The 16,311-nt window shown below is 39.8% G+C and overlaps 1 protein-coding gene across 2 annotated transcripts in view; it reads left to right on the top strand.

Annotated features, from left to right (window-relative positions):
• DOC2B (double C2 domain beta) overlaps window positions 1-16,311 on the top strand; it is a 1,627,913-nt gene that overhangs the window by 368,537 nt on the left and 1,243,065 nt on the right. Inside the window, exon 3 of one of the 2 annotated variants that reach the window (XM_069226394.1) lies at window positions 12,470-12,493. The exons of the other annotated variant lie outside the window; for it this stretch is intronic. Coding sequence (XP_069082495.1) covers window positions 12,470-12,493 — 24 coding nt within the window. The remainder of the gene's footprint in view (window positions 1-12,469; window positions 12,494-16,311) is intronic. 2 annotated transcript variants of the gene reach the window in all.

Genomic DNA, 16,311 nt, shown 5'->3' on the forward strand with positions numbered 1-16,311 from the left:
ATTCCTTATGGCAAAGATAGCTAAGGAAGCATGTTGCTCCTGTTGGGCTGTGTTAAGTACTTGGCTATGAAGCTCGTGCCCAAAAGACAGTTCTCTCTTCCCCAACTCCGCAGTCCGCATCTGCACTGTTTGCAATCATCCCTCCACTGTACACCTGCACTCTGTTTACACATCGCTACACTGCACACTCACTCTGTTTACATATCGCTACACTGCACATCTGCACTGTTTACTCATCCCTTCTCACTACATATGCAGTCTGTTTACACATTCCTACAATGCACACCTGTGCTCTGTTTATGCATCTCTACCCAACACACCTGCACTCTACACATACTGCTCCACTCCACACCTGCTCTCTGTTTACTCATACCTTCACACTACACGTGCACACTGTTTACACATTCTTACGCTGTACACCTCTGCTCTGTTTACACATCTCTACATACCACACCTGCACTCTGTTTACACATTGCTACACTCCATACCTGTGCTTTGTTTACACATTGCTACACTTCACATCTGCACTCTGTTTACACATCCCTGCACTTGAACACGGACTCAGTGCACACATCATTATACCGTACCAGAGCTGCTTACACATCTCTACTCTTCGCGCTTGCACTCTTACACAACCCTCCACTCCGCACCTGCACTCTGTTTACACATCCCTACACCACGCACCAGCACTCTGTTTACACATCCCTACACTCCGCACCAGCACTCTGTTTACACATCCCTCTACTCCGCACCTGCACTCTGTTTACACATCCCTACACCACGCTCCAGCACTCTGTTTACACATTGCTACACTCCATACCTGTGCTTTGTTTACACATTGCTACATTTCACATCTGCACTCTGTTTACACATCCCTGCACTTGAACACGGACTCAGTGCACACATCATTATACCGTACCAGAGCTGCTTACACATCTCTACTCTTCGCGCTTGCACTCTTACACATCCCTCCACTCCGCACCTGCACTCTGTTTACACATCCCTACACCACGCACCAGCACTCTGTTTACACATCCCTACACCACGCTCCAGCACTCTGTTTACACATTGCTACACTCCATACCTGTGCTTTGTTTACACATTGCTACATTTCACATCTGCACTCTGTTTACACATCCCTGCACTTGAACCCGGACTCAGTGCACACATACTTACACCTTACCAGAGCTGCTTACACATCCCTCCACTCCGTACTTGCACTCTGTTTACACATCCCTATACTCCGCACCTGCACTCTTTGTACACATCCTTACGCTCCGCACATGCACTCGGAACCAGCACTATTTACACATGCCTACACTCTGCACCAGCGCTGCCTACCCAGCCCTACACTCCGCACCAGCACTGTCTACACATCCCTCCACTCCGCACTTCCACTCTGTTTACACATTCCTACACTCCGCACCTGCACTCGGCACCAACACTGTTTACACATGCCTACACTCTGCACCAGCGCTGCCTACCCAGCCCTACACTCTGCACCTGCATCCTTTCGATCTGGCTTTTAACTCGGGATAACAGGAAGACATCAATATATTCCTTTTTCGAGATATCTGCCTTCCACAGAGTTAACCTGCCACCTTCTGCACATGTAGATGTGGACAGCAGCGTGTACAGCTACCTAAGCTGGTGAGATAGCTCAGATGGTTCATGCAGCAGCCATGAGATCTGTGCCCACCAAGGGCCTGACCAGCTCATTTAAACCCTTTCCTAATCTTATGTCTGTGTGCATGTGTCCATTCTGTTGCATCTGAGGTGCAGTCTCCCCAGCTGCATTCATCTCCTCTATGGCCAAGAATTACCTCAGAGCTGACAGGTCCCTGTAACAAATGTACCCATTGTGCAGCACATCAATATTATGTTATCTCTTCAGCAGAGCGAGCCTCCTGCTCCTTATGTAGTATTATGTATACAATAGACTTGTAAATGCGCTCTTCTATTCATTACTACAGCTCTTCACTTAAAATGCAAGCCCAGCGAAATGAACATCAGTTGCTAATATCTGAAGGTTACCGGTTCATATCTCCAAAAAGACCACTCAGCCTTCATCCTTTGAAGATCTATTACACTATCCCGGTGATACAGTGTTGATGGACGGCTCATTTTGTGGTGTAGCGTATTCCATATCTGTGTGGCTGGTGTGTAAAGTTTACACATCAGCAGTGAGTGAGAGGAAATTAGGAAATATATATATATATATATATATATATATATATATATATATATATATATAAATACAATGCGGAAGTCGAAGCGCTGCGGTCCTAGCCGGGTTCCGGCAGCCCCAACTATTTAAATATATTTCCTCAAATGTAAGGAAGTGCCAGGACACCTTCGTGATGCTGTAATTTCATTTATTTCAACGTGTTTCAGCCGTAGCCTTGAAACGCGTTGGAGGTCATTTCTGAATAAATGAAATTACAGCATCACGAAGGTGTCCTGGCACTTCCTCACATTTGAGGAAATATATTCAAATAAATAAATAATATATATATATATATATATATATATATATATATATATATATATAATATTAATGCACTAATGGATAGCGTGCAGTGCTTTTCCGAGCACCGAGCAGCAAAGTAAATGACAGCAGAAAGAGAGAGGTTTGACCAAGCTTTAAGACCAATCCCGCTGGATCTCCAGACAAAAGGGTCTAACTATAATTCAGTGCAGTAAGGAGGAAGAGGTGGTGAGATTTAGGAATGAAGCTCAAAGTAATGCTGTGAGTGTTGTGTTGCGGAGGCAAAAGTATTGAAATCCTAATAAATCGCAAAACAATATAATGAACAAAAATATTATCTTCCTTTATTTATATGTAAAGGAGAAATTATCGATTGCAAAAATATATTATACAATTTAAGAACTTCAAACAATGTTTACTTTAAAAAAGATTACATAAAAAACTACAGAAAAGTATAACTTGCAAGCATTAACGAAAAATGTGTACTTTAAACTGAAAAAATACTGCTACTATTAACAATTAAAAACACTATATCAAATATTAAACGTCTATTTACAATAAACCTATTAAAACTAAAATAATTTATTAAAAATATTACCTAAAACATAATTAATACTAAATTAAAATAACTTTTAGAAATTAATCACATTTGTTTTTAAAAAAATGAAAGAAAAACAAAACCTTCACATAAAAGAATTGCAACCCTAAGCATTAAATTTACCATTTCCACTCCAAAGTATTGGACTTTGGAGGATTCAGATTTACTATTCCCACTCCAACAACAATTGGGTTTAAAATTCAGAAACTTGATTTTACGCTCCCTCCCTGAATTTGTATATATATATATATATGATATTACCTAGTGGCGGGCCACTAGGTAGTTATAGTTAGGACCTAGTTTCCATAGAAAAAGTGTTTATTTTATTTACTTGCCTATATTTTTGGTGCCGGTTGATGAATCCTCACAAAACTTTCCCAAACAATTTGATGCTCACTTCAGCTGCGGTATCAAATATTTCAGGGTGATCTGTCAAGCAGGGGCTGAGAAACAGGGGGGGGTCCAAAAACATGTTTCCCCCATGTTAATTTCTGTAGGGTTTTTGAACAGGAATACAGCCCGAACCGCTGGACGGAATTACACCAAATTTGGCAGAAAGGCAGCTCTTGGTCCAGAAAGCACATTTTTTGTTACTTGGTGTAAATCCATTTAGCAGTTTTTGAGATAATAAAGAAAATTTAAATTTGTATATATAGGGGCACGAGGGCTCCGCAAACCCTCCAGATCTCGTGCTGAGATCCGATTGACTGTTAACACTCTGCTTCCAGTTGGCAGGAGCTGTCAAATTGCTCTTGCCCGCTGGAAGCAAAGGTTTCATCTCTTTCCCTGCCCAGAGAGATGCAGGCAGAGAAAGAGATGAAAAGATTGCTTTTGCAGACAGCGAGCTGCATGTTTAGCAGCTCCCTGTGTGCAAAAGCAATGCCACTCCCTCAGGAGGCGGGGACCTAGCTGGGACCGCAGGGGCCTTGAGGCTCACCCCATAGTCCCATTGCAAACTGGGTGCTCTGGGGGGGCACTCAGCACAGATGGCTGGGCCCCAGGGAATGAGGTCCCTGGGGCTAAAATCAGCCCCTCCATACATGCCAACATTTTAGAAGAGAAAAGTTGGAGATTTCTAAAAAAAATAAAAATTGTGAGTATGTATTTCCCTCATTGACTTCTATTGGGGCCTGAATTGTGTTACTGTTATGGATGGGATTTGCAAGTCTGTGGCTGCAGGATTGGCTATCAGATAAGCAAATGTACGTTTTTTTCCGTATCTGTCAGGAGCATTGAGAAAGCTCTATGGCAGGCAGAGAGAGCGTGATGCAAGTACTGTGCACTGTTCTGCAGGAGCAGGTCACTGGCAGTGCATATTCCGGATTACACAAGACCAGGCAATGTCAGCTGGAACAGACAGAGGAATCCGGTTTTTACAGCTGGAATCTGGAGGCAGGAGACTTGCCTTGAAATCGGTAGTTTTCCGCCTGAATTGGGAGGGTTGGCATGTATGCTTTTCCTTTATTTAATGAAGGCTGGGCCCCGGGGGATGGGGTGCCATGGGCCAAGATCAGCCTGGAGAGGGGGATTCACAACTCCCTTCCTCTACTCAGTTAAGGCTGGGTCCCTCGGTGTGGGTCCTCGGGCCAAATTCGGCTCAGGGGGGCCAATCGGCCCCTCTCCTCATTGTATTTATGGATGGGCCCCAGGGGATGGGGTCCCCGGAGCTGAAGTTGGCCCAGGGAGTGGGGCCGTGGGGTTAGGCAGTTAAGGGGTTGGCCGTGCACGGTGGTTGGATTAATGTATAGTAATTAAAATTACTTCATGTTAAAAAAAAAAAAACAAAAAAAAAAAAGAAATTCACTTAAAAAGCCAAAGGTTACAGGGACGTTATAGTTAGGAAATAGAATTAAAAACAAAAAAAAATAGAAATTTACTGAAAAAAACAAAGGCTACAGGGATGTTATCGTTAGGATCTGAATTTACTCATACAAAACCATAGAAATTCAACAGTTACAGTTAGGTATTTCAAGTAACTATAACTCATGCCATGAGGTAACTCTAACTCCCTTATAACTTGGGTTTTTGTGGAGAATATATACATATATATATATATATATATATATATATATATATATATATATATATATATATCCATAAGTGTATACATTTTTTTCCACTGGAAAAAAAAAAGGTTTCAGGGACGTTATAGTTAGGAAATAGAATTAAAAAAACATAGAAATTTGCTTAAAATATCAAAGATTAAAGGGACCTTATAATTTGGGTCTGAATTTACTCACACAGAACCAGATAAATTCAACAGTTATATTTAGTTATTTCAAGTAACTATAACTCGCAGCCTAAGGTAACTATAACTCACTCCCCCACCATACACAGTTTATTTTTTCAATAATTTGACTGCTAATGTTTCATTGATATTTTTATTGACATTATAAAAGTCTCGGTGCTCTGAGGGGCACTCAGCACAGATGGCTGGGCCCCAGGGAATGAGGTCCCTGGGGCTAAAATCAGCCCCTCCATACATGCCAACATTTTAGAAGAGAAAAGTTGGAGCGTTCTAGAAAAAAATTGTGAGTATGTATTTCCCTCATTGACTTCTATTGGGGCCTGAATCGTGTTACTGTTATGGGTGGGATTTGCAAGTCTGTGGCTGCAGGATTGGCTATCAGATAAGCAAATGTACGTTTTGGGAGTGCCCCCCCTCTACCAGCTGTCCAACATGGGAGTTAGTGAGTCTTTGCCTCTCCTTGCAGGACAGTACCCCTTCTGGCTCTTACTGCTGAGGATCGCCTGGGACTGCCCTCCTTGCATTGAGTCCCCTCAGACCTTCTTAGTCCCCAGCAGCTCTGCAACTCTTCTTCTGCAACTCGTAACTTTGTCAAGGCTTGTTGGTGGGTTTTCCACACCACTGACAGGCTCTTCTTCCAATGTGCAACATAATGCATCGTTTGTGGATCTCTTCCTCTGCTCCTGTACTTCATAGCCGACTCCTGGTCTTCACCATCGACCTGGTCCTGCATCTCCTGAAGGGTGGGTAGTGGCTCCTCTCCCAACTGGACACTCCAACTGGAACTGGACTTGGTCCCCTTTATTTGCAGGTCTTCTATCAGGATCCATCTTCTGTTTCCTACAGTTTTGCTTGGGTCTTGCACAGTCCTTTTGCAAAGTTTACCTGTGGATTTGGGAAAAACCAGGTTCTTACCTCTTCTCTCCTGGTCGCTGGGGGCACTCTGGTACTTAAGATTTGGGATCCCTAGTTCCCCTAGCTCCCCTCTACAGATTCCACTTACTTGGTTGGGGTCTGCCTGTCACATTCCATTTTTTTAGTATGTGATTTTCTCTCTTCCTAGGGTCTCTATTGTTTACTGTTATTTCACTGTTTTCTATTGCCTTCTATGCCCATTCCTGATTACTAAGGTGTATATAAGTGTGCTTACTAACCTGCTAGTAGAGTATTGCCTATGCAGTATTTTAGTATTTGTGTTACTATAATAAAGTACCTTTATTTTTGTAATGCTCTGTGGTTCTTGCATGTGTGTAAGTGCAGTGTAACTACCATGGTATTGCATAAGTGTTGCATGTCTACTAGATAAGTCTTGGCTGCTCATCCACAGCTACTTCTAGAGAGCCTGGCTTTCTAGACCCTGACTACACCTCACTATTAGGGGATACCTGGACCTGGTACAAGGTGATAACACCATAGGTGCTCACCACACACCAGGCCAGCTTCCTACAAAGGGTTCACAAATACATTGCAAGTATATTTGCAAATTGTTCTCTCTCTCAGATATCTATGTTTAGTTTTCTTTTAATATCTCAAAGACTACTGAAAGGATTCACACCAAACAACAAAAAGGCTTCTTTCTGGGCCAAAAGCTACCTTTCTGCCAAATGTGGTGTAATTCGGTCCAGCAGTTCGGGCTGTAGTTGTGTTCAAATGTTCAAATTAACTATGGGAATTGTAATGGGAAATGCATTTTAGTTTTTTACTGCCCCCCCTATTTCTCGGCCCCGTTTGACGGCTGACCCTAAAACTTCTCAAATAATCAACAATATTCTTGAGAACACTTTTTTGGAAAGTTTTGTGAAGATTTGTCAATTGGTGACAAAGATATAGGCAAGTCAAAAAACACTTTTTCAATGGAGACATGGTTCTAACTTTCTGGAAAGTGTGGGGGTGATCAATCAATTCAGGAGGCCAAGAAAAAGTGGGGCCCTAAAACGCATTTCCACCCATGCAGTCTCCCATAGGAATTTTAAACAGTGATAGAAAAGAAAACAAAATAACACCAGTTTTGGCCTGAAGCTAAATCTTTACTCAGAAACCGTTCTTTTTGTGATTTGGTCTGAATCTATTCTGGAGAAACTAAGCTTCAAAAGTTAGTGATATCTGGATGGTTGGTCCTGTAGAACTCTCACAGGACTCCTGTGGTCTAAAATTAAATAAAAAGACCTGATTAGTTGAGAGGACTTTTTTTCCTGTTGGCCACTTCAGTCCTGCAGGGCTGGTCTTTGAGCCATTAGATGGAGCGCTCTGATTCGCTGGCTGCAACGTTGAGGGAAATGTTGTGCTAGCCAATATAGGAGGTGGTGACTCTGAGTTGCTGAGTTTGTATTAAAAAAAATGGACTATAAAAATGTTGGTGGGGGTCCATGGGGTGCTGGCTATCCATGTGGGTTGGACTCAGGGTCATCAATGATGTCAGTGAACATGTCCTTATTGATGTGATATGTAATGTCATAATCAGTGCATGGTGTTACAAGTTGTTAGCTCAGTAAACTATAATTAGTGAATTTCAGTATTGATTTTTAAAAAAAAAACATTACTTGTTATATTATTACAAGGTTATAAAACTTAGTGGGGGTCACCACTAGGTATTTATAGTTAGGACTTTTTTTCCCCATGGATGGAGTGTTTTTTGTTTTGCCAATAACTTTGGCACTGTTTGATGAATCTTCACAAAAACCTATACTTTGGTCAGTTTAGCTGCTGTCTTGAAAGTTTTGGGGTGATCTGCTAAGCAAGGGCTGAGAAGCGGGGAGGGGTCCCAAAACAATTTTCCCTCATTCTACGTCAATGGGATTTTTCAAAATTTTAACACAACTGCAGCCCGAACCACTAAATGAATTTTACACCAAATTTGGCAGAAAACTAGCTTTTGGTCCAGAAAGCACACTTTTTGTGATTTGGCGTAAATCCTTTCAGTAGTTTCTGAGAAATTAAAGTTTAAACAATATAGATATATAGGGACGCGGATCTGGGTCCAGATCCGCAGACCCAGGGCAAAAGCAAGGCCCTCATTGGCTGGCTGCACAGTGACAGAAAAGTTGTGGCTGCCATTTTGTTTGTCGCATCGGCTTGGGGTGGGAAAAGAAGACTGCAAAAACACATAATGGGTCAGAATACAGGTAACCTGACCCCATAGAATACATAGAGGGTCCCTTAGGGACCCCTCATGAGCAAAATTTGCCCAATTTTTTTTTTTTTGTAATCCGCAGATCCAGGGGTGGATAAACGGATCTGCGGATCGACTGGTGGATCCACGGATCCAGAGAAAAAATTGAAAAAAAAAACACCCATTGCATTTGGGTTTGGGTGCATGCACAAGGGTTGGCAGCCGGGCCTGGCCATAGGCTAAGCCCTGAGTCCACCCCTGCCACGCAAGGCCAAAGGCTGTGCATGGCGCTGGTTATAGTTACATCTGTGCATGCTGAAAAACGCAGAAATTCACTGAAAAAAAACAAAGGTTACAGGAACACTATAGTTGGGTTCTGTATTTCCTCACACAAAACCATAAAAATTCAAATTATAGTTGACCTGAGTAACTATAACTGGCGCCCTAAGGTAACTATAACTTGTGCCTTCGCTATGCCCAGCTAATTACTCCACATATTACATCATTGATAACACCTTCTATGGCGTTATTGAGATTATTACTGGAATATTTGCGATTTGATGAGAAAACTATGCATGGCGGGGGTGCGAGTTATAATTACCTTTGGGCGCGAGTTATAGTTACCTGAGTTAACCATAACTATAAATGCTGGATTTCTATGTTTTTGTGCAAGGAAATTCAGAACCTAAGTATAACGTGCCTGTAACCTTTTTTTTCAGTGATATATATTTTTAATCCTAACATAAAATATAGTTTTACAAATATGTAAAAAAATAAATTGTAACATTGCAAGATTTTTCAAAATCATTACTAATTAAGTGTTCAAAATGCTTCACAACATACTAATCCAAAACCCACAAATTAAAATATTTGAAAAAAGTTTACAATACACAGCAATTTAATATAAAATACAATGTATTAGTAGAAAAACAATTAAATCAATGAATTAACTAACAAATTTAATTAGAATAAATACATTAACAATTACAATTACTATCTTAATTAAAATTATTAGATATTGTACAATTAAAATAATTTGCATAATTAATCAAATTAACAAATTCAAAAGAAAGACAAACATCCATACACATATAAAATTAAATGTTAAAAAAAGTCCACCCTGACAAAATTACAACCTGCCAATAAGTGCATTTATAGAAATGTTTTTAAAATCTTCAACTTTTTTTTCAAAACATTAATTGTACTGAAGAAAATGTATGCACACAACAAAAATTAATACAAAACAATAAAATAATTAAACAACGATAAAGCAGATAAATGATCAAGAGAACATATAAAGTACCTTAAAACAATATCCTTACCTTCTATATGTTATCCCGGCGCCTCCGAAGCGCCAGGATAGCGCGCTAACACATCCCTTAGAATCACATCCCTCTCTTTTGTACGACAAACTTTTACTACCCACTTAGCTTTAATGGACATGAGACGGAAAATTCTTTAAAGTAATTAAAGCATTGTGTGGTAGCTTATTGTCATTTATAGACAGCACATCTTCCATTGATATGGTCACTAAACAAATGATATTGTGTGGACATTGGCTTTCACTGCATACATGTTTTTGTGCATCACCATTTATAGTGTCTCAATTCATTCAGATACTTTTAATATCTTTGTATTACACTTCAGAACTATAAAACAATCTGCCTAGGTTTTGCTTTCCTATCTGCTGGATGTGTACAGTTCATTCACAGATATTTACATTTTGTTGTGTTATGAAAAAATGACATCCTACAGCCTTTCCTTTCACACCTCTTGCACTCCACCAAGATTGTCATATATTCACTGTTCTTTTTTTCTCTGACTGCAAAGTGAGAAACATTTGTAAGCATCTGTGCTCATATTAAACAAAAAGCAGCAGACGACAGCCTGACATTTTACCTCCGTCTTTGAAGCACTGTAGAAAAGACCAGAGAAATACAGAAAATTTAAAGAAATTTTTATTTATGGCATGGACTTTCACGACCCACCAAAAATCAGCTCACGAACCACTGCTGAACAGTTTGGGAAACACTGTTCTATTCAATTATGTTTTTGCTACCGCAATCTATTTGGCAACACAATATTTTTTACATGATATTTGTGTCTCACAATATTTTGGTAACACTGTTTTGTGGAACACCACTGTAAGAAGGCAGAGTGGTCGAGTTATAGCACAAAAGTGAATAATGTCTTGTCTAGTAGGCACTCACACAACCCATTCATCAACAGCTGTGCATGCCTTTTTGGTAGGTCAGTACGAAAGCTTGGGGAATTCAACAAATGTGCCCTTGGGCCAACACCATACATACAATCTTGGAATGTTACCACCAGCTCGCTCATAAATCTTCACAAAGAAAAAGACAATTGTTTAGAATTGTTCCCAACATTGGTTATGCACACCCATTAATTATATTTTAATAATAGATTTGAGGGGTACTTGTGGCACAGTAAACCAGTAGGCCAAATAGTTTGTAAGCATCACAATAACCCTCAGATGTCTTTTTTGGCAACAATCCATGTTGCTTATAATTTGTTTACATCGCATGCTTAGTTTGTTTCAGGTTGCATAAAATTATGTTTTTATGCAAACAAGAATGTTAATTAAAAGAGTAAGTGCAATAGCAGAATATTCAACTTGGTTGATGAGTAGCAAAGAAAAGAAAAATGTTTATTTATGTTATTCTGAATGTGTTTTTAGTGAAATCATGTGTTTGTTAAAATAAGCACAAATGTTATCTGTTGAAGTGAGGTTTTTAAAAAAAAAAAAAAACTCAATTCTCACTGAACCTTTACTCCAACCTTGCCCACTGTGATACCAACATCATATATCCCCTGCATCTTATCACACATAACTCACCCACCAAATATACTACTCATAACATTACACATAATGTGACATGAGAAGAGACGTTGTTCAGATTCAGTAGTGACAACAATACATTTCATTTACCAGTAATATTTCTGAAATTAGCTCTATAGATACAAAGTCGTTTGTGTTGCCACACCCTTTTATTTACTGCTATAAATATTGTGAGGTCATGAGTCTGGGGCATGATAGGGGCACAAGTTGCAGTTTGTGTAGCAACAATAACTGACTAATTTCAGGGCCATGACTTGTTATTTCAAAACTATAACTTCACTTTAACTGTGGTGTTTAAGGGACTTCTTTAGTTTTTTTAAATATCAATCTGTTATAAAGGTATTTCCTTATTTATATGTATATATGTGTGTGTTTAATCATTTATATATAGTTATACAAGTATTACTGGAATGCAATTGTCAAAGTCCATGCTATGATCAGAGTACAGATACAAACAACTCTCCTAGTAATTTTTCTAGGTTTTGGTCGAAACCCTTTTCATAAAATAATACACTTGAAAAAAAGTCATGACACTAACCACACATGCAGGGTGTAATATGGTAAATATCACTGTTGTTGAAGTAGGGAATGGGCATCATGACCTACTCAAAACTTTCTTTCATAAATTATCCCTGCACACCTCATTCAACAATGGTAATGAATAGTAATTACATGCTTATGCTCATTTCCTTATATACTAAATATGTGTACAGATGTGTATATAGATGGAGAGCCTATGTAGAAGGTAACTATGTAAAATAGTCTTATATCGCCATGGGCGAAGACCTATGGAATATTTTCCATATTTGACTGCTACTTCTGAATTATAGGTTTTTATACAACTTTATTGTATGAAATTAAAGTACTCAAAGAAGAAACATATTCAGTATACTACACCTAGTTGATGCAAGTAATCTGACTCCCCTCGGTCTGAAGTTGAGAAGCAAAAGACAGAGATACTATGACAAGAAACTGATTATATGTTGAATTTTCATTTGTGCTCGAAGTACTAAACAAAGTATGCTTTATGTCTCTGTACACATTAAATGTCATCACTTTGTGCCATTCTGTTATGTTGTTACTCATCTCACACTTTCTTTTTTCTGTTTTGTTTCTTCTTCATCCCCCTGCCCTAATTTTCCATCACCATCCATTTGGCTGGAAAGATGCCAAACATTGACCACAGAAAGGTAAGGGTCGGTAGCCCCATTAGAGTACTCCTTGACAGATAACAACTGAGGCTCTCATAGTGCTCTAGACTCCAGCGCCTACATTCAGTATTCAGCTCACAGTCTTCAGACAGCGAGATGGAGCACGCTCCCTGATCAGTTCTCTGACACGCCATTGGATTTATGGTTTTAACAGCATAGCACAGCTCTATAAAATATTTACTCTGCTTCCTTCATAAATCTTTCGGAGTCATCAAAAGGAGAATTAGGCAGTGTAGTTGTTGGTTGAGGTGTGAAGTGCAAAACGTGGAACACCTTTCATTGTAGGAGACGGGAATTTTTGGGTACAACACGGGTTTAAGAAGGACAGTAATGGAATCAATATTTCAAGGCTAGCTGGGGTACTGGGACCCTTTGTAGTGGACTCTTCTGTAGCTGGATAAAATTAGGAAGTGAGTACAACTATGACGGGCCATGCACTTGGTCGATCTTTTTATTAAGCTTTGTAAAAACATTAAAATAGCCGAGAACAAACGTCTGTGTTGAAGTTTTACTTCTAAATATTTGTGAAGAATTGGCTGGCTCCTGTGCTACTGATTGCCATCTCCTAAATCCCACTGCCTGCTTCCCCGATATCTTTCTAAACCAGAACATTTCTTGAAGCAGCACCAGTTCTTTTAAAGAACATAGATTGCCTTATTAAAAAAATAAGCTTGGTCTGATGTTCCCTGCAGGCCACCATGGCTGTTTGTAGCCAATTACACAGAGTTACAAATAGTGACCTGCCTAATTAGCATTAATTATTCACGCTGTTCTGTGACTCCTGCAACTGGAGATTTGGTAACCTGATTTATTAGTATATCAGTCATGGTGCAAAACCAGAGACAGGCCGCACAATTTGCGACCACTGTTTATGACCACTAGTTGTGAGCTGTCCCTTTGTACCACTGCCACTTAGGTACAATTCTTTGCATCTAGTTTTAACTTGCTTGGTGATTCCCACTCACCAGAAACCAATGACACTGACAATCTAACGAATGGCTTCTTTTATACCTTGTTGTTGTTCCTACAGTGTTAAATTTCCACTGGGCGTAAGTTATGCATTCAGGGGTTCACTGTGTAGAAGGAACAAGGCACACGGTACTGAAAGTTTCAGAACCCATTTTAAGAAACTAGGAGGCAGATTTAACAAGATTTTGCACCACTTAAAAGTGACACATAGTATTTTCCAGAACAAAACTTGTTTTCGTTTTGAAAGGTTTGCCTTAATGTAGAGCAAATAGTGGTTTGCACTACTTTGCATCAAAGAGGTTGTTACACGAGTGGTACCTGGGCATTCCCTTGCTATCACCTATGGTTTTTGATGCAAAACCAGATCTAGAAATATTGTGAGACCTGACTTTGCATACAAATAGCGACTCATTGAGACAGGCGTTCGGTAGAAGAAATGTATTTATTTCTTCTAACATTTCACACATTGCATGTGTGCTGTACTGCGCCGCACACATCCAATGTTTGAAATGTTCTCGAGTTTGTTTAAGCATAGGATTTTTTACTGGAAGGAGATACCCTTCCAGTAGAAAACCTATGTTAGACATTACGCACACACCTCTGCACAATTAAGCAAAGGTATGTGCCTGGCACCACGCAGCCTGTTTGTGGCCCACCACTGGGGAAGAGAGCAGCAGTGCCTTATCTTAGTAGGCATGGCTCTGTAATGCTGTTGCACCCCAATGCAGCCTAGCAACTTTGGTTGCTGTGCTGCAATATTGTTTTCTAAACCTACTCCTGACTGTCATGCCAGAGTTCATGGTGAAACTCATGGTAAACTGATTCTCAAACTAGGGAAGTTTCATTTTCCTTATGCAAATCAAATACTGAGCCATGGGCACACAGTTATGACTACTTAAATGTGGTCTCTGGGTATATGAAGTAGACCATAAGGAAGGCACCAGACTCTGCTTTGTACGGCACCAGAATATTGTGGCCTAAATATATTCTGATAAAAATATCATGTCCTTAATGTGGTTTACAAAATATTGCTCCATTGGAGTTAAGGAAAAAATCTACACTAAAGTTAAGCAATATTTGTGTAAACAATACACAGTACACGAAATGCATGCCAGGCGATATTTTGTTCTTGATTTTCTGACATTCAACCCTCTGCCTGCAGTTGTGCTGCCCTGCAAAGTGGTATTTTTCCTACATAGGTCAGTTGCAACCTCTGCTTAAATGGGAAATAACCCAAAATGTCCAACGTGGGTGTAGGAGAGCACGTATATGCCAAATTTTCAGGATAACCTCAGAATACGTAAATAAATTACATTTAGATTTTCGTTATGCAAAATAAATTAATATGAACACCCTGATACTCCAACATGGATCTTGACCTCTTCCATCTACTCTGGACACCCCTGACTAAGTGAAATTAAAACCAGTTCAGTGCCATGTAACAAGATGTCATCAGCCTTTTCAAGGCATGCAGTCCCCAAGTCTTCTTGCTCAATGTTCGGCAACTAAACATTGTAGACTTTTATTAAAGTAGGAGTGCCCACTAAGCTAATCTTCGTGCTGACAAGCTACATATTTTAACTGATATCAGAATAAAATTAGTATCCCAATTTAATCTAAACTTTATTGTTAGCATAACAAAAAAAAGCACAATTTAAATTTCAAAATTACTTTATTCTTGTTCTAACAAATCAACACCAAAACAGTTTTCAAAAATATCTTATTTCTTAATAAAAGACTAACTTCCCCCCAAAATAGCCGTTGAAAGGTGATTTGCATATATTTTGATCACTGTGAATAATTAAACATGCTGCCTCCCAAGTGCATTCATGGTCCCATACATTTTTATTTCTTTTTTAAACTCCGCTTGTTTGGCTTTCCCCCCCCACCATCTGTCAGTCGCTAGAACTAATTGCCTTCATACACTTTTTAACAATACCCTAGGACTCTGCGGCTGTCCAGTAGGTGGCACTGTTCTCACCTATGGCGAGCAGAGACCAGAGTACAGATGGTGCTTCAAATGGTAGGGGTCAGGGTCTCTTTGAAATTTGACAGTGAAAATTCAAGTGCTGTTTCAAGTTGCTTAGGTTTTGCGAGGTCTGAGGACAGGACTGCAACTTCTTGGACTCGTCCAGCCATTGTTCCACCGAGGGGCACACGTGTGATTGAAGGCTATGTTAAATGTCCTTTGGCGATCTTGACCTGTAGTTGTGAACATGGCAAGGGATCTCAATTGTGCTTTCACCCCTCTTGCTTTTTCGCTTGGCTCACCTACTGGTTAGGAAAGTAAAAAAAAGTCTAATAGTGGTATGTTGGTTTTCCTGGTCTGTTGTTTTAGGAAATCGGACAGAGAAGAATGTGAGCTGAAAACTGAGACTGTTCTCCCCAAACCCTTCTTGTTAGAACTGTGTAGACTGTCCTGTAGCTGTGTGGGGTCAGTACATCCATATAGGTACTAGACCATTTTGACTTTCCAGAAAATTGCTTGAAGCCGATGAGGTGTCTTAAGTTCTCCGCCTTTCCCCTAAGTGCCTCTCCCCGTCCTGTATCAGTCCCTCAGTTCAGCACTCAGTTGCACTGTAGCCAGGTTTACTCGATATTAGTCACACACATAGATGTACACATAAAGATAACATTATTTATTGTCACTGCATGTACTGGTAAGGACGTACTGGGGCACAGCAGACCTGCACTGGGTGAGTGAAAAGATTGAGTTAATAAGGTGGGCTTACAATGTGTCTGCTGACCCCTTACTGGGGCTTTTGCCAAATGTGAAAAAAGTATTCTGTTGCTATATTTTAACGATTATTTTGCAAAGTATTTTTTCT

Source organism: Pleurodeles waltl, chromosome 3_1 (genome assembly GCF_031143425.1).
Source record: "Pleurodeles waltl isolate 20211129_DDA chromosome 3_1, aPleWal1.hap1.20221129, whole genome shotgun sequence".
Taxonomy (NCBI): Eukaryota; Metazoa; Chordata; class Amphibia; order Caudata; family Salamandridae; genus Pleurodeles; species Pleurodeles waltl.